At 36.8% G+C, this 23,012-nt stretch overlaps 1 protein-coding gene across 20 annotated transcripts in view; it reads right to left on the bottom strand.

Moving 5' to 3' along the window:
- Positions 1-23,012, bottom strand: part of CAMK2D (calcium/calmodulin dependent protein kinase II delta) — a 134,448-nt gene that overhangs the window by 37,158 nt on the left and 74,278 nt on the right. For 14 of the 20 annotated variants that reach the window (XM_072119207.1, XM_072119211.1, XM_072119209.1 and 11 more), the window contains exons 6-12: positions 14,289-14,361; positions 10,768-10,870; positions 8,477-8,560; positions 7,060-7,154; positions 6,859-6,981; positions 5,897-5,980; positions 5,575-5,617 (exon numbers count right to left, since the gene is read on the bottom strand). In XM_072119207.1, coding sequence (XP_071975308.1) covers positions 5,575-5,617; positions 5,897-5,980; positions 6,859-6,981; positions 7,060-7,154; positions 8,477-8,560; positions 10,768-10,870; positions 14,289-14,361 — 605 coding nt within the window. Of the gene's footprint in view, positions 1-5,574; positions 5,618-5,896; positions 5,981-6,858; positions 6,982-7,059; positions 7,155-8,476; positions 8,561-10,767; positions 10,871-13,706; positions 13,780-14,288; positions 14,362-23,012 lie in introns of all 20 variants that reach the window. The other 6 variants (XM_072119218.1, XM_072119208.1, XM_072119210.1 and 3 more) reach the window with 1 other exon arrangement.

The following is a 23,012-nucleotide window of genomic DNA, read 5'->3' as shown; positions in this document are numbered from 1 at the left end:
TATACATGTCACATTATTTATCAATGTGCATTGTATACGTGCCTTAAAGCCACAAAAATATCCTCCCGGCCCATATGGTTACATATCTGTGCCATATTCAAAGCTTGGACTAATCCAACAGGAAAATGTATAAAATAGGAGCCTTGCCATTAAGCCAGCAGTACCATCAAACGTATTTCCTTTGGTGGAATCGTAATTCATTTTCTACTTATCAGTAGAAGCTTTGTAAATCTGTCATAAAACTTCATTTAGAGGCAAACTGCAACAACTTGGCTATTGCATAAACTCGGCTATGTTCATATTTTTGTTAGGAGTGCATGCAGTACTACTTTTCCTACAGATATTACTGTCAAACCCCAATAGATAGGAACCCACGATGTAGAAGGGAACAGAATTCTAGAAATTCTATATTATGGCTGGAGCCGAATCCTGAGCGATCTACTTCAAAGTGGATGTTATGGCGTGTATTACGTTATACAGATTGGATGTTGGAGGATGTGCCTAAACACTTCTGAGAAATTATCCTTTTAAGGTAAAGCCCAGTTGGGATGTAAGAACATAAAATAATCTGGTCATCTCAAAGAAATAATTCAAGAAATATTTATTGGTATTAAAAGTATATTTTATAAAAGCATCTAGTGGCGGGCACTGTCTTTAAAGGAACTGTCCAGTCAAAGCTGATTCATCGTATTATACTTTGTGCAGGGTCAGAGGAGCATGACTATGTTCTAGCAAGGTCCTAGGAATACAATGAAAAGGAGTCCTGCCCTTCCCTTCAGGGCCTGCACCATGCATTATTCAATGAATTCGCTTTCACTGGAGTGAAATATATATAATGTAAAGTTATTATAATAACAAATTTGCTATAATACCACTACATCCCTATGAAAGATGTTTTTCCTTCCCTTCTCTTTGGTACATTATAATTCAGGTTGCAGACAACAAATAGACCAGTTGACAGGAGCTTGGAACAATAATTAAAGGCATAATAAAAAATAGTTGTTAGTATTACAGAAGGGAATAGCTAAGCAGTTATTAAGTACAGATTTGTAGAATAATTTTCTCTAGCAAGTACAGATTAAAATGGAAAGAGGTGACAGGAATCTTCATTTTCTTTAAATCTTACCTCACATGAAACACAATCCACATAAAAAGGAAAATTAGAAAAAGGAAATTAAAAAAAAAAACACGATTATAACCACAATTGTATGAACAGCTAATGTAAATGTCATGCATTGAAAACACATGGCTCATATTTAATGGAGAGTCAGGTTTAACTAAACCTTATCTTCTTAAATAGTCTTACTGATACCAACACAACATATACCAAGCATTAGATGGGGAGTCCCCTTAAAGAAACTCAAACTGGGTAAAAATAAGAGTCTAATAGGGTCATCCATTACATACTTGCTCTGATAAAGTTTTGCTGCGGGTTTGTGATTGGCAGGGCAGCAGGACTCAGGACTTCCTATGCTGTCCGCTGTCCTGCTGGCTTCAGGTGGATAATAGAGGCCATACAGTCATTACAAGATGCATTACATTCATCTACCTGCTAGCAGGACATCATAGGAAGTCATGAATGAGTCCGGCTGCCCAAGACTCCCAGCAGTGAACGGGAAACGTTAAAACGGTCACCAATGTTATACCCCATAGCCCATTGATGAAGCAAGCTTAAGAGAAAACAGTCTGTGGGATTTGTGCTTTAAACCACAATAAAATCTCAAAGGACATCTGCTCTTGTGAACTATTTAAAGGGGCAACTTGATACAATAGGTAAAAAAATGTAAAGAAGAATTTAAAGAAACAGAAATTAGGTGGAATTTAGATCCAAATCATTTCTGTAAGTTAATCTCTACTTGCTGCTGAAGGTTTTCACATAAAAACATATGTAAAACTCTGAAATTCTCCATTAAATATGTCCTATTGAAACACATGCTCTTACTAAAAATGCATCATATCTATGTAAATCTGTGCAACTACTTGAATGAAATGAGGCTTTATACACTGAATGATTAATAAAAGCTGTAACAGTTGCATAACATTGGATGAAACTTATGAAAAGAGGTAGATTTTCTATAGGGTGATGAATTAAGCTAGCAAAACAAAATAGATTGTAAATCCTCATTGCAGAATCCTTTCATTTGTACCAGTTAAGTCATCTAGATCTGTGTTTATTGGATTTATTTTCTACATTGTACAAAATGGAGTTAATGCTAATGTAAAAATAAGTTATGGAAATAATAGAGATCTCACACTATTATATGAGAAAAAGTTATCAAATCAGTAGGAAATAGTCAATTTTGTATGTACTTGGTTATGAAGGTAGTCATTTTGTATTTCATTTGTGTACAAATGAAACAAATTTACATAATGTTGATTCCTAAACATACCTCACACCTCAACTGTGGCACAACTTCCATTTTTCCCCCACAAATCAATAGCTCTTGAGATGTAGGATAACTTTGCCTATTATATCCATTATCTATGTGCAGTAGTTTCCATCCTCCTCTGTTTAGCCTGGCTATGCAGTAGCTGTGTCTCCTGGCTGTGCTGATTTTTCCTGTGATTCTGTAGAGTTGTTTCACAAAGGTGAGGGGCTGCTGTTCCCTGCTCACTCTGGAGGGAGGAAGGGGAGGTCATGTGACAGTGCTCTCTGTTTGTAGCCCAGTGCTGTGGATGCAGAAGTCTCGTACACAAAATATTGAGGTATAGGATGTCCCCAATTTTCCATCAGTCCCTCCATCCTAGTCTGTCACACTCTCTCTGCATCTCTACCCCACATGTTGTGTCATAGACTCCTCTGCTGCTCCCTCCCCCACCTTTTGCTTTCCATATAGATCCTGTGTGCAGCAGATTTACAAATAAGAATCTCACTGAATTCACATCTAAATTACTTAATGAGAAAACACAAGCCATCATGGGAACTGAGCAAATTTGACTCAGCTTCTAGTCAGATAAAGGAAGAGGTTAGTCTCCTCCCACTTCACGGCTGATGGATAAGATTTAGATAAGAATTTTTACAAGCAACTTCAGAACAGAAAATGTCAAAGAAAAGGGCGTGCAGCATAACATGGGCATTGTTCTGTTAGTTTTTTAAAGGGGAATCACATGACAATTTGATCAAAATCATAATGCTTTAAGATTAAAAATATCATAAAGAGAGCACAGTGGACACTAAATATTTTGTGGCTAGCCTCCAATCTGTTGCTGTCCCTTTTACCAACCCAATATAAAAGTTGGACCTTTATAAAACAATCCATTATTTAAAAGGAATATAATTTTATATAATATTTATATTTTTTCTAACTTTGTGCGTTCTATTTTTACTTATGCAAGATCAGCCACTTATAAATTAATGATAAAATCTCTGCATAAATACAATAAAATCTCTGCATAAATCTAAAGAAACAATTACAGACATAGTAAAAACGAGCCATCAAACCTTCTATCATGTCTTAACTAATTGGGTTCTTTGTGGAGTAAAATACATATTTTCATATAACTGTTCTATGTTAACAAGAAAAATGTTCGCGCATTAGTAAATCTAGGCTCATCACATACTGATAACAATATACCTCTATACCTAGATATTAATGAAGTTAAATTATTAAATTATTGGGGAAGAAAAGACGATTTACTCTATTAGTTAAAAGGGATCTGTCATCCTTCTTAACACTTGTATTTCTCATTAAATGAAAATCCTGGATCACGGTTTCTTATATGCAGGGCACCTACTTTGTTACTCCTTCCAGAAATTGTAAGTGGTGGGTGTTACCAGTTGTGGGCATGTCCTACGCAGTTTGATACAGTTAATCAGAATGTGCAATGACACTTTCCAACAGGTAAAGCCCACTAATTTTAACTATTCATACATTTCTCACAGAATAACAAAGGTACTGCAGTCCATAGATTTATACTCAACTATTAACCAGAAATCTTATTTAACAGGAAATGCGATTAATTAAACCCAACAGCCAAGTCAGCAGCAGTGACGGGTCCACATCATGAGTGAATCCAGTATAACCTGCCCTACCTTCAAGCATTTCTTTATTTGTTATCTCTGAATCTACCCCATTCCTGTACATACATTGTATTCATGTTTCACAAATTTGTACACACAAAAAAATGTGTTCTTCTGCCTGATGTCAACAGCTCTTCTGCCCACAACCTCTAACTCTACATAAGCTGGCCAAAATACTAAGCGTACAACAGATCTATAGGTCGATGATGACACAAAGAACACATCTATATCCAGATGCCAATGTGATTTTCCTTAAAGGGGCATTCTTATCTGGGGTTTCACATTTAATAGAATTCATCCAACGTATAGTTACATTTCTTCAACTGGATGTTATTAAAAAAAAATTACCTTTGTGAAGATAATTTCCCATAAATGAAGCCATATTGTCCCTTAGAAACATTGTTTTGCATTGTTGGATAAGACTACCCCTGCTGGCGTTATTGCACAAATAAACAAATAGTTTTTGCATATGTTACAGCATGTCCCACATATCCTGTAGCAATGATCGCTGAATGCAGGTGGTCGGGCTTAATATTAAATTAAATGTGAAAGCCCAAATGAGAATATCTGTTTAAATTAACTGCAAATTACAGATCTGAAGCTGGAACAGTTGAGAAATGCCGCAGAATTGAAGCAATGTAGACAACAAACTTCATATACAACAAAAAGTTTACAACAACCATTGCTAGGGCTTTCAAACTACCCAAATGAAAAATGTATGGACTACAGGCAGTACAAGATAGGTTCTTTAGATTTGTTCTTAAGTTGAATATGTATGCAAGTGAGGACTGTATATTTTAGAATTGTAGCTCCTTACAAAATTTTTTGGTCCTAGAGACAATTGTATTTTCTACATTTTTTTGCCATAATGGAACCAAGGGTTATCAATAAAGCGTCACCTTATAGCTGATCATTGCAGCCTCAGACTAAAGAAAATCATTAAGAGAGCTTGACCAGAGGTCACAGGAAGCAGAGGAGTTTATCTGTAACTAGGGGTAGTCTAAATCGGGTGTCTTTAAGTAGGGGACCAGCTGCAATTCCAGTTCCAACCCCAGAGAATACATTTCTACCATCTGTCAACCTATTTACTCATTTAAGGGTGAGACTATGAACATTTTCCTTCCACCTTGTCACTGGTATATTTGAACATCCTAAAGGCCTCCATGCAGCCAAATCTACTATTTTGAGCAAGCCTGTGAATATTTTCATCAGGTTTGATGAATCTTATAATGTCCACTCCTTTGATCCCAGGAGATAAGCATTGAAAAACATGTTATATTGCCAGTACTCTTCCATAAAGTTTAAACATATTACCTTACATTCTGGAGCAATAATGGCAAAATTACACAAACATTTCTATATTGTAAACATAATGCAAAAATCAAAATTTTTTCCCCCTTTATATAAAAATTTCACCAATATCTGAAACTTCCCTACAAGTGTTCACCCTCTGAATGAGCCAATTTTATATACATATCTATTAAATCTGATATACATATCAGTTTTAAAATTAACACATATTTAGAAATAAGGTAAATCTCTGAATTACATACCTGAAAAGTTTCTAGTAGCGAGCATAGTGGTCAGTATGGCTCCCTTTAAAAAGAGAAATATAATAAAGTCATAAACTTTGACCTACTAAAATAGAATTCTAGGAATATGAAATACAGCTTACAGAAAATCCTAATCCAAAACCTGAACATTTTGCAACAGATTTGTTTGTGGTGTAAAGTAGTTTTGTCAACTGGCATTACTGGTTACGTAAAATGACTGTACATTTTTAGTGCTTACATTCAATTTATTCTATATTTGAAATAAGGAATTATTACATTTTACATCTATATATCCTTGCTTATTACTTATGATAAACATTACCTTTAGCTTCCTTCTAGCATTAAACTTCTTCAAACAGTCTACAGTCTCTTGTCTGTGCATCATGGAAGCAACAGTGGAACGTTGCTGTAAAAAGAAAAAAATAGTGCATTGGTTAGTACAGACATAGTGCCATTATAACATTGCATGGAAATATATAAATAAATACATCAGCATAGTCTGCTTGCTAAAAAATCTGCAAGTGAACCTGACCATATCTTTATCCTAGGTTTTATCCTCTTGTATGGGCCAGGGATCATCAATCTGAAGAAGGGCACACTGAACCACAGTGTTATTCACTATCAAAAGTTGATTCACGCTGAGCAGAAGGCCACCAACGATGTTCAATACGTCAAGAAGAGAAATGTGCATCAGGCACTGCTGTCACCACACAAGCCCATACTACTTGAATAACATAATTAATCTGGTTATGCCTCCACATGACGACAATCCACCAGTTCACCCACGTTGCATCATAAAGGAAATGGCTGATGGAGAAAGGAATACTTCAAATGGAGCTGCCTGAACTATCTCCAGACTGGAACCCTATTGGAAACCTTTAGGATCAGCTAAGTTACCATGTAGAGGCTCGTAACTCTGTATCCTAGAACCTCAATGACCTCAAAGAAGAGTGGAATGCAGCCTGAACAGACAACTAGATTTGCCAACTAGTGTCATTGGCAAGGTGTTATTGATGCTCAAGGCCACATGACAAGTGAGTGAGACATTAGCATTTTTGTGGGATATCACCCACCACTGTTGGCTTTTGTTTCATTGAAGTGTTTGATATGAAGAAATCACAGTGCATACTTCCACCTAAATGCCCTACTTTTGTTACAGTGCGAACGTTTCCCATAAATTCTCATTTCCTCTGAGAGCCAAATATCCCGAACTTTTTGAGTAGTGTAGATGACCATGCCATGTCCTTTACCATGTTTATTAATTAAGGAGAATGTCCGACTTACACAGATCCAAGGATGTTTGAGTGCTTCAGATGCAGTGATTCTTTTGGCTGGATTAATGGTAAGCATTTTATTGATCAGATCTTTGGCTTCAGGAGTCACTGTATCCCACTCTGGAGAGGGAAACTGACATACAAAAAGTATAAACCACAAAGTAATGCTACAATCATTGTACTTTTGTTTATTTGCATTACCAAAACTTACATCATAGGCACCAGCCTTTATCTGCTGATACAGTCTGTGTTGGTCCTCATCCCAGAATGGAGGATAACCCACCAGAAGGATGTACAGAATGACACCTAAAAGGGAGGGAAGACATGTATAACTACTAAATAGAAATGGACCTTGTCTGCACAGTATATATTTAGTCTATGCTTTTTTGTGAAGTTTTAATAAAAACTATAATTACTTAGATAATTCTAAAATTAAAGACTCATCATTGAAGGGGATTTTTATCTTTGATATTTTGATGAATTAACCACAGACTAGATCAGTGATGGTGAACCTTTTGGAGACTGAGTGCCCAAGCTAAAACCCACTTGTATGTCGCAAAGTGCCAACATTACAATTTAAGCAGTAACTTATTGATCCCTGCTGTATCACAGCTTTTAATCGTATTGGGGTCCTGAGTTCACCAATACAATAGAAAGATGATGGAGAAATTTGGATTGTATCTTCCCTCCAGGGTCCCCTGAAGAGGAAGAATCAGGATACCCAGAGCAGGATATCCAATGACAATCCATCTCTATCCACACCTTCTCGCTCCTCCTATAGTCCTGGCAGCCAAGGATGTTGCTGTAAAATAGCGCTGAGCGCGGCACGTCCTCGGCTGTCTTGGATCACAGGAGAAAGCCTTGAGTCCTAGCTGGCAAACTCTGTGTTGGAGTGAAGGCCTGGGTGCCCACAGAAAGCGCTCCGAGTGACACCTCTGGCATCCGTGCCATAGGTTCGCCACCACTGGACTAGATCTTTAATATTAGAATAGTGGAACTCAGGACATTTTGACCACAAACAATTAAGCGGTTTCTTGCACACACAATTCTCCACCAGAAAAGTTCCCAACCTATATGCGGAGTGTAACTATAGACCTATATTGGCAGACAAAGGCATCCTCTTTTCCTCCACCTGCACAATATACGTCACAGCAAGCAAGCTACATCTTTGCATCCTGCTTCCTCTTATCTCGGATTTCCATGTAAACAGATTTTTCTTTTTTACATACATAAATAACGGATTGTGAAATGAGTTACTGAATTGAGCGGAGAAAAGAATATTCCTTTATAAATGGATAACTAGGTGTACAATACATTTTATGCATATATTTCCAGGAGGAATAATAGAGTAAAAGCACAGCCCAGCATTCTACAAATATCATCTGCTGAACTAGAATTTAATGGGACATACACATACCTACTAAAAGAGTCAGAAAAGCTGACTGGTTCTCATTATACGGTTTTATGGTTAGGTAACGGTAAACAATACCTAACAAATGGCAATCCTAAAGATGTATGGGCCAAGTGGATTTTATACAATCCTTTATATTAAAAAAGGTTTGCAGTGACAATTTCCAGCTTCTTTATATACAATATTTAGCAACAAATGAAGTTACATAGCAGCTTACCACACGCCCACATATCTACTGGTTTTCCATAAGGGTCTTTTCGTAACACTTCTGGGGAAAGATAACCTGGTGTTCCTGCAAAACCTATAACGGACATATAAATAGAATAGTAAAATTACGTTTAATGCAATAATAAGGAGGCATGCAAATATGTGCACATCCTTAGGTACGGATATGGACATTACAGATTTCCATTCCTAGAATTTCTAAAAGTTGAAGAGGGTAAAAAATAAGAAAAAATACCCTGAAAACATTTTTGAGCATGTCACAGGAGATGTACGCTGTGCTAGAAATGTAAAGGGGAGTCTGATTCTTTTTTGGGTTCATTCTGTGCACGTCCAGACAGAGTTTTAAGGGAAAACCATCTCACTCTTCTTGCCAAATGAGCCGCTGGATGATAAATTGGCTCACAACATGACTCATATTCCAGGGACTATTTCCAGTGTGCAGAGAATAGAGAGCAGGAAGGCTGCAGGCATAACCCTGTCACTATGAGGACAGTGTTCACTACTGATACAGAAATATGAATATGTTTGCTCCATTGTGGTTAAGATAAAAACCCAGTTCCTGTGAGGGCCTTCTAGCGAGCAAAGATCTTGCTAAAATGACTGAATGAACACATTGCCCATAGACAAACGTACATCCAATAGAATATCAAATCAATGAGCCTTGTGCTACTAGAACAGCACATCACATATGGAGTTTCACAGAGAAAAATCAGTATGTAGAAGTCTACATCAGTATGGCCCTGACGTATTGAAAAACAGATTTGTGTTTAAGAAAAAACCCTTTAACCCCTTGACTCCGAAGCCAGTTTTCACGATCACCCTAGGGTGTGTTTTTGGAATCCAAACATGTTTCATTATAAGTGGTTACAACTTTGGAATGTTTAACATTTCCAGGGGATTTAAAGATTGTTTTCTGGTAAAACATAATATTTAATTTTAGTTAAAACAATTTTGATGACATGTTTTGCACTTGCCTATGAAAAAAATGGAAATATGAATAAAATTAAAAAAAATTCTCCATTTTCAAAGTTCAAAATTTTCTGCTTTCATACCACCCAAATAACTTGATAACAATCATTTACCAAATGTCAGCATCATGGTGGCATGATTATTTTTATATCCTCTTAATTTTTTAGGATATCATGAGGCTTAAATGCAATTTTACACATTTTATTAAAAAAAAATAAAAAAAATCACCAAAACCGACTCAGAAACCCCAGAAATTTCACAATTATAGAAAATATACCCCTAAACATGTGTACAAGAACTTTTAGGTGTTTCACTGGGGTTAAAACAGAATGGAGGTGCAATAAAGAAATAGTATATATATATTTTTTTTTGAAAGAGCATTAATTTTGAATCAAAAATGACACATTCACAATAAATTAAATGATGAAAAGCTCTACCAAGTTTGATAACCATTTTTTTCTGAGCAATACTACATGTGTGTGGGTAAACTGCTGTAAGGGAAAACAACAGTTTATATTACAGAAGAAGTGCCATCAGAATAGATGTACATCCTCACATTTTATAAGCTATCCATATTTATTTTACGAGTATGTGGACATTTGAGGGCTTATTTTTTGAAGGATGTGAACATTTTTTTTTTTGTTCACCGTGCCATAAAAATAATAGACTATATTTATTCTATAGGTTGCTATGATTATGCGAATACCTCATTTACATTGTTTTTTTTTATTTTGCCCAATTTAATCAGAATAAAAACTAAAGTGGAGAAAATTTGCCTTTGCATCATCATGTTTCCAGAGGCATAACATTTTCAGTTTGTGCGTGACAAGTTGATTTTGTCAGTGGTATCAGTGTGGAGCATATTACTTTTTTTGATCACTTTTTATATATATATTTTTAAGGGAATTAATGTAAAATCTGTTTTATTTTGCAAGCAGTGACAAACAGAGCAGTGAATATACTATAGAGTGGATGGAAGTTGTCATTTACCTGGCTTCCAGAGAGGAAAAATGTTAAAGTTTCATATACTTTATTTCAAACACCATATAACACAGACATAACACGCTGATGAAAAAGAAAATAGCGCTCTGGTGGCAGGTTCTCTTTAAGTGGATAGCAGCAAAATTAAATATGTATACTGTATATACTGCAGGGTGTAAGTAAGGACCCTGAAGGCAAAATGTTTGTGGCCACCTGAACTGTTACTTCCAAGATACATGTGGTATCTTTGCCTTAAAGTTAATGAAGACGTTGGGTGGAAAACATAAAATTGAATGAAAATGAATTAAAAAAAATATATATTTATCTACTTACCAAACCATGCTTGTTGATCTCCTTGAACTTCAATCGCTAGCCCAAAATCTGCAAGTTTTACTGCTGCACCCTTTGATTTGCTAGCTAATAGCAAATTTTCAGGCTTTTATTTATGGAAAAGGGAAAAGAAATACATTTTGATTAGAAGCCAAACCTAGCAAAAATATAGTCTATAACAAATACTCTATATATAATAATCTATAATATATAATATTGAAGCATGTTTTTTTTAATTAAATAAAACATCTCTCCATTTTTAGCACATAACTGGACTGCTCGCACACAATGATAGGATACAATTGTGTGGCATCTCTAAGGGCATCACATAGTGATATACTACACAGATCTACTAGTAAACACAGCTGTTGAACATGAATGACTGATGAGAAGGATCCCTCAAAACACAAAAAAGGAGGGCTGAAAGTGAAAAGAATGTCAAAATGATTTTTTTTTTTAAAGGAACCTGTCATTAGGTTCCCATCAACTTTTTAATACACGAGGTTAAAATTTGAATTTCCAACATGCTTTGATCAATAAGATTATTGGTTCCACTCTTTTTTTCATATTTCGTAAAAGTTTACTATTAAAAGTGAGTGGAAGCAATATTGTTAATGACAAAAGCAGATTGGGAATTATTATTAAAAAGACTATGGGAACCCGTCAATAGGGGAAAATGTAAAATCCTGATGAAAGGTTCCATTTACTATTAAACAACCTTTTAATGGTTTTGTAAGTGGGGGCTTAAAGTGAAAAGGAGGAAAGATGCAGTATTCTTGGACAACCCCTGCACTGTGGTGCAGGAGTCCAGAAAATTCCTGGATATGCCCCTGCAGTTATATAGTTCCAGTGTCTCCGAGAACTTTTACCAATCTGATAATGAGTCATCAGTACAAGAAATCCCTGCACTAATATGAATAGCTAAATACTAATAAAGCAATATCTTAGCTTTTAAAAAGTTGCTTCTGTAGGCGAAAGGACTGAAAATGTTTATGCTAAATGATGAGCGAAGAATTGAGTTGATACTTTTTTGGGGCTCACTGAGTATATTTGATGGTAAGATTTCAAGAATAATAGTTCTGTTCAGAAATGTGAGTTTTATGCATATCCATATGTTTGACGAAGAGAACTAGTATTCTGAAAGGCTCACCATCAAATATTACTCTGCGTCAAAAAGGTATCACCTGATTTCTTCACTCTTCTTCAACTATCTATGGCTCACACAGTACTATACTATTTCCATCTTCTCACCTAAATGAAAGCAAAGTTAAAGAATTTTTTCTATAGAAGTTGGTTTCCAATAAATAAAATTTGGTAGAAAAAAAAAATATCCTCCTTTCCAACCAAACAACAAGAAACCTCACAACATGTACCTCCATACAACTGCAGGCAAGATGAAGATTGTGGGAAGAGTAAAGAAGATGGGTAAAAGGGGCCTAAATATTCATCCCAGCTTTAGATACATTATAAATTGACATTCTGAACATTTTACATAATTTTTGTAGTTGGATAAATATGTAAAACAATTCCCAATCGCTTGATCAATACTTCTATCTCTTCAAAGCGGTAGCACAGTGACCTAGCACTGGGATGTGTTTACAGCATTTCATTTCTGCTTAACATCTTTAGGTCTGAATGGAAAGGAGCATCTTGCTTCCGTACCAATTGTCCGCCAGCCTTCGATTAGGCCGAATTGCAGAAGAACATAAATCGCAATTTCTAAAACAAGTGCAGTATGTGACTTCCTCCAGACAGTAATGCATTTAACCAGTGATTTAGGAAGACACAGATCTGCAAGGAATCGCTGAAATAAATGCACAGGGATTTTATTTTCTCTCTTCGCTGCTACTTATGTACAAGCTTAGGTTCTATTTTTACACTAAAAAATTATGTGAAGCATTAGGAACATTTTCAAGAGAAAAAACAAATGTGCATTATCTGATTTACCAGAAAGCAACTGGATATATTGCTGAGCCAAAATACCTTCAACATGAGCTTACTGCAAAATGTGGCCTATACTCCACCAAGATATAGCACTGGATCTATTTACAAGGAGCTAGTTTTTATGGTAAAAGGACCATTATGTGTATATTTTAAAGGGATCCTTCCCACCAGATTGTAATACATGCAGAATTTAAGGCATTCTGAGTATGGAAATCAGGTAAACATCAGGTATTCTGCTTTCTACAGACATTTACCCAACCAACTTTTATAACAAGTGAGGTAAGCTTCTCGGGCACACATTCTACCCACTTACTTACACTTTTCCGCAGCGTCACTGCCTATTGTATTAATTAAAGAATTGCTTATACAAGTGATGTTCTATAACCTAGAGTTTCACTGTCAAACTAAGATGGTTTCTTCCAAAAAGTTCATCTTGTCCACAATAAATTATCAATGTTGACTAAAAAGTGTACACAGATTCTATGTATCCCTAAACACTATAGAAGGACTATGGTGAAGATATGAAAATCTGGCAAAAAAATGACGGGCAGAATCAGAAATTTTTCATTTAAGATTGACATATAAAGCCAAGCTTTGCTTTAACTTGAGTATTGAAAACTCCTTGTATTGTTTTACAGAGTGATTGTGGCTATCAGTATCATAAAAAGGTATGAAAATGCCTTGTTCTTCGGTACTTGTCAAAGACTTATTAAAACCAATGAACTCCTGAAGACTAAATCATATTGTAAATCCCAGCGGATTACTGCGAGGCTAGCTCTTCACACACGGCTACCCTAATTAATAAGCAATGACTGATAAGAGCACTTACATTACATGTTCAGAAATTCAGACAGCAAACGCGCTTTTAAATTTAGCAAACAAGAAAAAGCGGATATCAACAACATTCTCTTATAGCATTATTAGGCAATACATGCAGGATTATAGCCACACTGGAGCATACCAACATACACAACCTTACTCTTGAAGAAGCAACTTACCTTTAGATCTCGATGGACAACACCCATCTGATGGCAGTGAAGTACAGCCTCCAGGATCTGCTGAATGCAATGACTGCATGCAAACACCAGGAGGTGTGTGTTAGTACCAAGCTTACACCCACTGTCTGTATACCGTCAGGACGTTCGGGTTATAACTTACAACCACAAGCAACTGGTACTAATATGACTAAATTTAGCATTTTACTATAAAGCTACCATACATTGGTATGTGTAGCATTGGATATGTGTTCATATAATGCTAAGCATTTTAATGTGAAGTCAAATAAGGTACCAATACAAGACAACCAATCATGAATTTCTCATAAAACCAGTTGATTTTGCAAGTGTAACCCAATGACTGAGGACAGAAGTTGGGTGAAATCTGCAGACTGCATAAATCATCATGGCAAGACCAAACCTTTATATAGCCTATATTTAACAAAAAAACTATTGGAAGCCATGATGCATATGAAGCGTGCAGGCACCATGCATAAATTCCAAAAGAGTTATTAAGAAAGATGCACTTCAGCCAGTTCCACCTTTGCAACAGTATTAAGCAACTTGTAAGCGTTGAATACTGACCTTTAGGTCTCTGTGAACTATGCCATTAAGATGACAATGATTAACACTTTCTAGAATCTGCTGTATACAATGACTGTGGAAATACAAGGGGAACAATGGAAGGGAGAACATTTTTAAGGTAAATCGTTACACAAAAAAACAAAACAGAACATGCAGAGAGACAACTGTATGTATGCAAGACAAATAGAAGGTAACTAAAAACAGACAAAACATACACATTACTACACTGGGGACATAAAAATGTACTTATTATTTTTTACATGGAATCAAAAAAGGGAAAAAACAAGAACATTGATATTCCATGTTACAGTAGTCAAAAACAATATGTACATTTTCAAACAGACGCGATTTTTCCATAAAGATTTTTAGCTTTATTACAGAAAGTACAAGTGTTGAACACAGTAGGGCTATGGAAATGTGAATTCTAATTACAACTGTAAGAAGTAAACAAGACATTTCTGGAGAAAAAAAATTACAAAAGGGAGAAACAAAGGAAGACCTTGATATCAGAAATGAACCGAAATGATTAGCCATTATATATGCTTAACGTTAGAAGAGTGGGTTGTTGGGGAATCTCTTGAGAGTGGGATGACTTAAACTCTTTTAGGAACTGTTAACCAAGTGAGGCTTTTCCTCACTATAATAGTTCAAAGAAATAAATTAAAGCCTTTTTCCATTTAACTTGAATATACAACTTAAAATATGTAGATGTGCATACTGTTCAAGTGCTATAAAATCAAAGCAACTTACAAATATGTTTAATTTGTGTATATCGCTCTTATGCTGGCTAAAAGGTCTCCATAGTAACAGACTACAAATAAAGTTGTGAAGTTTGATCTAGGATTCATGTGCTGTGTTACTCCCATGTGTGTCACAATAGATAACGAAAGTAAGAAGACAAATGATTACTAAAAAAATGTACCCCCTTGTAAAAAAATTGTTAATGTTATTTTAAGGGAACTGGACATATGCTTTTTACCTATAAAGTTGGAGATGTGTTGCTGCAAGGCACACGCACTGAAATCAATCCTTTTTTTTGCAACAATGTCTTCACCTGTGTTCCTCTCATAGACTGTAAACTCTTGTGAGCAGGGCCCTCATTCCTATTGTTCCATTTGACTGTACACTGTAATGTAATTTTTTATTTGTATATGTCCTGTATGATTTGTACAGCGGTATCGAGTATAATGGCGCTTATAAAGATTATTATTTTTAATATTATTTGGGACATGGAATGGGATTCAATAAATACAAAAAGTAAAATCAATGGCTCACCACTCATCTTGATAGACAGAAGCAGAGATGAATCCTGCAACCACGTGCAGGATTACAGATCAACAGCCAATTGCGGGCTGGATGAGAGAATGATCCTAACCACTGGATGATTTTTGAGAATGATTTTTAACCACTGGATTAAACACCCAAAAGACTCAATAACTGCAATCAACATAATGTTCAGGAGATTTACAATGTTTATTTTCTACAACGGATGGCACTACTCTGTTTATCACTGTTGTGTGCACCAAGCCAGTTTCCCATGATTAAGCCCTTTTGCCTGTGCATGGGAACTAAGTTCGCAAAAGGAGTGGTTAGAGGGCTGCTGCTGATATACTGAATAGCTCAGTCATATTACTGCAAATTTCACACACTTTGTTGACCAAAAATACCCCTCAAATGTTTAGAGTAGTATTTTCAGTCTGCCAAAATTAGTGCAACCTCTGATCACCATATTGACCACACTTAAAAAACAAACATCTATTGTGGTTAACAGAGTTGCCATTTATTGTAGACATTTTCATGTTGGATTTTCCGTGTTAACAGCGTATCAATGTTCAGTCCTGCAAGGCGCAGGTGGTACATGTACTACCTTATAATAGAGTGTCAGACCGAGAGTGCAAGCCGAGGATATTTATTGGGCTCAGGCAGCAAGTGCTAATAACTGTGCACAGCCAAATAGATGCAACACCATTCTCCGGGAAAGAAGTGCTGATCATTTTATCATTGTTTGTGCATGGCATTCATGACATATTCAATAAATATCCCCCACAGTAATGCAATATAATAAATGAACCAGTGTTCAAGCTTAATCATTCTGCAGGCTTCAATGGCTTTCAGATGAAGTTGGTCCACATTATTCTTGTGATAGAAAAGGAGGAGCTGACTAATACCGAAGAGACTTATGAATAAATAGCTCTGCTCTATTTCTGGTAATAGGACAATGAATCTGCAGACAAGTCAATATTTGTAATAACTATTTCTTTCAGAGGTTGCCCCTGAACACTCGGTCGGCATGTGATCTTTTAAAAAAATTGGAATTCTTGGGGGGAAAAAAAGCATCCGCAGTCAATATGTGTACTGATAACCTTTTCTTTTGGCAACATCTCCTACATGTAATAATTAGACGACTCTCTCGGGTGAATAATTCAAATGTTACATTGGGGGATGGAAATCCTAACTTCTCCAATATTTATTGTAGAGTGTTGCCACAAAGATGATCATTCCACAGTTTTAAGTCACTATTACACTGCCTAAAAATGAGCTGTTGAATAAATGTCCAGATTTCAGCGAGATGAGCCTTGAAGGGGTATTCCCACGAAAACGATATTCTTAAATAAATGCAGCCTTTCACAGATATTATTCTAACCGGCCTCCAGCAGTCCTACTGTTGTGTTTTTTGATTGCCCATGGATCCAATGGACTGATGAGAAAAACCTCCCATAGATGTGTGTCTCCTGTACAGCAGGAGCTGGGGGTGAGGAGGAGGAGGCAGAGAGCACTAGAGCCAGAGGCACTTCCTGTCTGGCTCTGTCTGTCATAGATAAGAGTCTTGATCAAAAGAGAGGGAGGGCGTAGCAGAACTGAGTGTGTGTATGTGATTGGTTGGGTGAGATGAAAGACCCGAATGTCTTATTAGTGATCTTGTATCATCTCATAACTCTGATCCGCCTTATCACTCTTTTTCTATGTGTTAAATATTAATCGAACCTGTCAGGACGCAGGAGACAGGTACCTCTCGTGCACCAGCATAGCACAGAGGAATCAGGAAGTGCCTGCTCAGCTGGTGCCCACCCACAGAGCTAAATCTTACATTGAGGTACTGAGCAATAAGTTAACTTGAAAAGTAAATACAGGCAGTCCCCGGGTTACATACAAGATAGGGTCTGTAGGTTTGTTCTTAAGTTGAGTTTGTATGTAAGTCGGAACTGTATATTTTATCATTGTAATCACAGCCAGAACTTTTTTGGTCTCTGTGACAATTGGATTTTAAAAATGTTGGGTTGTCATAAGAATCAATATTAACACTAAAGCTTCATTACAGACACCGGTGATAACTGTTTCATCTGTTTATTGTAGCCTAGGACTAAAGTACAATAAATTACCAATATCCAGAGGTCCGTTTGTAACTATGGGTCGTATGTAAGTCGAGTGTTCTTAAGTAGGGGAACGCCTGTAGTTAGAAGATTTTTTTCATAGAGAACCCACTTTAATATTTTGATCAGTCATGTACATTTGCCTTGATTTGCCAAGTATTCAACACTGTTGCTACATGGCATATTTTAAGTGATTGGTAAGATATTATGTTAAATATTTTGTAGATGCCTCTAAAGTGATTGAGGTGGCATGGTTGTTACTATGCTCATGCTTTACATTTGATGTCCATTACAATGGATCCATGGCCTGCCCTTGATTTATGTTTAAGAGTCAACCAGAAGTTTTGACCATACACAATGCAGACCATGTTCTATACTGGCCTTGGAGAATAGTGTAACTGTACCTTTGTGTGTTGTTAGTAGCAGCAGGAATGTGAGAAATAGATTTGTATTCCAGAATTGAAGCTGAACTTTGAGCACTGGAGGAGCCTCCTCAATCCGCTATGTTCTCTGATCTCTGCATTCAATCTGCTCCCTAGCCCTTCCCCTCTGCTCTTATATGTAACAAGAAGCCTGCGAAAACTCTTACTCAGAGGTACAGGTATTGTACCTTCTACTTCCAAGTGACAGCTCTATACTAAAGCAACATAGCTGAAATGCAGCCAAAGAGCATCATAGGAACAAAATATAAAGCATGTAACCATTCCCTTGTGGATAACTTTTCTTGAGTTTCTTTGGGCTAAATGTGTGAATCCCCAAATATGTAAAAATCCCCAACTGTAAGTGATAAGTAAAATAACCACATTGGTAACGCAAAACAGAAACATACACTAAATATGGAAGGAAATGCAAAAGTGCTATACATAAAATACACAAATACTTTCATACAAGGCTCAGTACACAGCAGCATTGTGGCTTCTGCTTATAACTGTCCCATGACCTCTCTAATGGATTCATTATCCATTAATTCAAACTGCCATAATTTATTTGTATTCAGTTTCAAGGGTTCTGAAACAATGCTGCATTATAAGTAGCCTTGAAATGCAGATGTGAAAGTAGCATACAACAGATTTACATCTGGTGCAATCCCTTTAATGAAGCATCTATATTGCTGGGTAAACAGAAAGCCATAGACAAGCTATTATCAACGGTTTAAATGAAATCTACTAACAGGATCAAGGATTGTGAACCAAGCACACTTACATGCTGGTGTGTGTCCCTCTGACAGGATCTGCTCTTTTAGCTCCTTATGTCCTGTTTTTTTAATTAATTTTACAATAAAAGGTTTTAAAATGATGCAATTGATCTTAAGGGGCTCTGGGCTGCATTGTCTATATTAATTTTCTCCAAAATCTGAATGCATAATGGGTAGATGGACACTGGTGCAATGTCTAGGCAGTGCCATATATAGATACTGTATATATCAAGGATTTATTGGGTTTACATAAAAGAACTGATTAATTTACCAGAATATGATATCCACAAACACATTCCGGTCTTCTGCTTCCAGGCGGTTTAAGGATGCTAGATTAAAGAAGTAGATACCAAGACTCGCACACACATGTGATAGTGAATCATTGTCACATAAATGACGGAACATTAGATCGCCCTCTGTACTCTTTCTCCGTTATCAATGGCCAATGCTAAAATTAAAGATAGATTACAGCAAACTGAAATGGGACGGTCCAGTGGGTGCTTTATCTATACAGTATGTTGCATTTCAATAATCACTCCAGCAAAAATAAAGAAGATAGAAAGAAATGGTCTCAAGAGGTTGCACTCCAGGGAAATGACTGTCTCTTACACTATCTTTCACTATTAGAGGTCTTTTTCTCTGTATAGTTTGTAATCTAACCCATGATGTCTCAGCATAGGCAGCTTGAGACTATACCACCTCTGCCCTCTTAGGGGACGTTGTAATTATCTTATATCCTACTAAAAATGTAAGAGACTATAAGGATCCAGTCAGGAGGCTGGACAGTTATCTTCTACATTCATCTTATGTCACAGTTACTGCTGATAAGTTTGTGCTTTGATGTAGAGAGTCTGTGTTGTACAATCTATTCTACTATTCACAGAAGGACTACAACAAACACTAGTTTTCTTGTGAAAGCATTATTTCTATGTATTGACTTTTCAAACACACACATAAAAGGGCTCGCTAACACAGGCTCAAATACTGTTGGTTGTACAGGCCATGCAGAAAGCAACCAGGAAGATTAGTTCCTGATGTGGTGACCCTCTTGAGACAACAGAATGGCATGTCATTCACATCTAGAAAACACTTCACCGGAAGAGAAAGATTCCAGCATTTTGCATTTAGGAAACAACAACCAAATAATATTAGACTGAAGTGCTTCTTTAAACATATGATGACAAAGCTGTACTATATGAAACTACACATATGACAAATCTATTTAAAGAGATCATGTCACCAGGGACCCCCCTACAAATCCCACACATCACCATTTAGATGTCTTTAAACTTATCCCACTGATGCCTCTATCCATGGGATGCTCTAATAGAGGCATCAATGGGACAAGTATAAAGGCATATAAAAGGTGATGTGGGGTTTGTAGGGAAGCTCACTCTAAAAAAGAACTTTATTGATGTCTTCTATTCTAGTAAGGGAGTGGGAGTTGCAGTATACAGTAAGAATACCCCACTGATGTGGCCACTGCTTATTCGGCTGAAAAGAATTTCTATGGGTTGTGTGAGGAGCTAGGTGGATTTCTCTTTATTCAAAATCATTCTCAATATAGAAAAGCTAAGTAACACAAACCCACTATCTCTCTAACCCCTCCCTCAAGAATTTTCTTCAGCCAGGCAGAGTAAATGAGGAAGCAGGGTAGCTTGACTGTATACGGCATCTCCCCGCCTCCATGACTGGAAGAATTTTTTTTTTTTTTTTTTTTAGAAGAATGGTGGTGGTGATAGAGGCATCACTGGAACATGTATAAAGACATCTATTATGTGTGATTTGCGGGGGAGGCACTACTGACAGGTTTTGTTTAATGAGGTCATAAACTCATTTAATGATGCCACTGCGTATCTGCCTTTGAAGGGGTCGTCCAGAGGTTGAAATATATGGCTTCCTTTCATAAACAGCTCCACTCATGTCCACCTAGCTCCTCACCCCAATCTCAGGAATTTTCTTCCGTTTGTGTCAGTATCGCAGTTCAACGCAACTGATGCTGGGGACAGGACTCCTTCCATCATAGTGAAATAAGCCTGCAAGGTGGGTCTCCATGCATCATAACAGCAGCACTGTTCATGACTGTAATCATGATTATAGTTTGACTTCTTTCCTCATATCACTATAATGTAAGGAGTCCTGTCCCCAGCACTGAGCTTGTTCCATGAAATCCGTTCAGTACAGTCCATTTTTCATGGACTGAGTAAGGTTGTGCAGTCCCGACGGTAGATTGCAGTCAGGTTACTACATTATGCAAATGACAGACCTGCTGGGACATTTCATCTGTGAAGAAAACACTATTGTGAATTAACTATAATAAACAATGTACTATGGGACTGGTAAGATATGAGCGATACCATTTATTTACACCTGATCAGCTTTCTATTTACATTAATTCCACAAGTATGTTATAGAAGGGTGCTGAAAGGGTGGAGATGCATTAGATGTAGACTTTACTAACCTTCTTGACTCGCTTTTTAATTATGGAAAGAGGCGCCACGAGACACATAGTACTGAATAATAACAGGCTTTGTGTCCCAGAATGAAGAACAGCCACGTTAAGCTATAAAAGCTATTCACTCTAAAAATGAAAACTCATTTATTTTCAAGTAGATGCTTCTGTTACCTAGTCTTGTAATTCCCTGTTGACTGCAGAAATGAAAAGGCTGCTTGGCACTTGAAAGAAAAGCATTGCTTAGCATTCCCATTCCATTTATTACAAGGAAAATTCTGCTATAATATTCTTTTTTTCGAGCTGAACTGTGCATTACTACCATAAACATACATTATAATACACAGTAGCAAAAAGATAACATTTTGGGTTAAATGACAGGAATCTGCATCAATGGGATAATACAGAGATAAAGGTCAATACAAAATATAGAGTAAACTTTGATATAATGCCAAATCAATGGAAAAGCTGAATGTTAGATTGGTACATCTGCAGGGGAAACGATACATCTGCAAATTACACTGCATTCTCATTGTGCCAAGTTTGTTGGGGTTTTCTGGTTTAGAAGGAAAATATTTATATACATACATACACGTAAATACTTGTGTCAAATTCAGAAAATGTTGTGTCATAGGAACTTGTTGAATTCTAACTTCCACGGGACATAGCAGGTTTTTCAGTTTTCTTTTCAAGATACAGTTCCAAATGCAATAACTGTTCTATTTTTAAATTTATATTTTGTGGCATGAACCAGATTACCTTTATAATACAAAGTTCGTATGATTCCAAGGATGCTTAATTTATGTTTTTTTTTTGTAAAATTACAAAAAAAATTGTGGCATACATTACTGTTGTGGCATACAATGTTTTGATCACTGTTTTTGGTCCTTACACAACTTTGTCAAACATGGGACCTAGCTATCTAAGCGTTAAATGGAGTTGCAGGGAACAATTCAGCTCCAGTTCCAGGTGCCGCCACTATACAGCAAATAAACTGGATTGCTGCCCCCAGGAGGCTGCTGGTATCAGCTGATTTACTGGGTCCTGTAGCTATTGAGAACATATCCCTTGGATAAGTTGGTAATATGTTTATACTGCCAACCCCTAATAAAATCAGCGAAATGAGATATACTTGATGACATAGACAAGTCGAATATTACTACTATTCCAAACACCTTTTGAGCTGCTTGCCAAATAGAGGGTTTAATATTGATTGAACTGTAAATCTGTGAACCCCTTTAGGTCCAAACAGAATTGTTTTGGTCCTTCTTAACCATAGTGGTCAGTTTAAAAAAAAAGAATCATTGATCGCTCATCAGAACTGTGGAGTTGGTAAACTAAATTTCAAACTCCAGCTCAGCCAAAATGTTCGCAGACTGGTTTTCCTGGTCACTCTAGCAGTGCCAAGATAAATGCAGGCATGCCTTCCCAGTGCCTTATTCCTCTGATCTGTAGCAGAGGAGCTTCACTACTGAGCAAGTCCATAAATTGCAGAACACATTCATCTCAACTAAAAGCCTAGATCAGGGGTGCACACAAGTGGCTTTTGAAGCCAAGAGTTGCGAGCCGTATCATGCTGACAATCAGAGTCCAATGAGCGCTTCCATAACTGATAGAAGCATTCACTGGTGCAGAAGGCTGAGTAGCATAGAGTGCAGCTGAGTCCTCGCTACTTCTTGGTCCCATCCTACCGCTCCACCCTTTGT

This window comes from Engystomops pustulosus, chromosome 1, assembly GCF_040894005.1.
Source record: "Engystomops pustulosus chromosome 1, aEngPut4.maternal, whole genome shotgun sequence".
Classification (NCBI taxonomy): Eukaryota; Metazoa; Chordata; class Amphibia; order Anura; family Leptodactylidae; genus Engystomops; species Engystomops pustulosus.
Note: the sequence above shows the minus strand (reverse complement) of the source record. Positions and strands in the feature narration are given on the sequence as shown.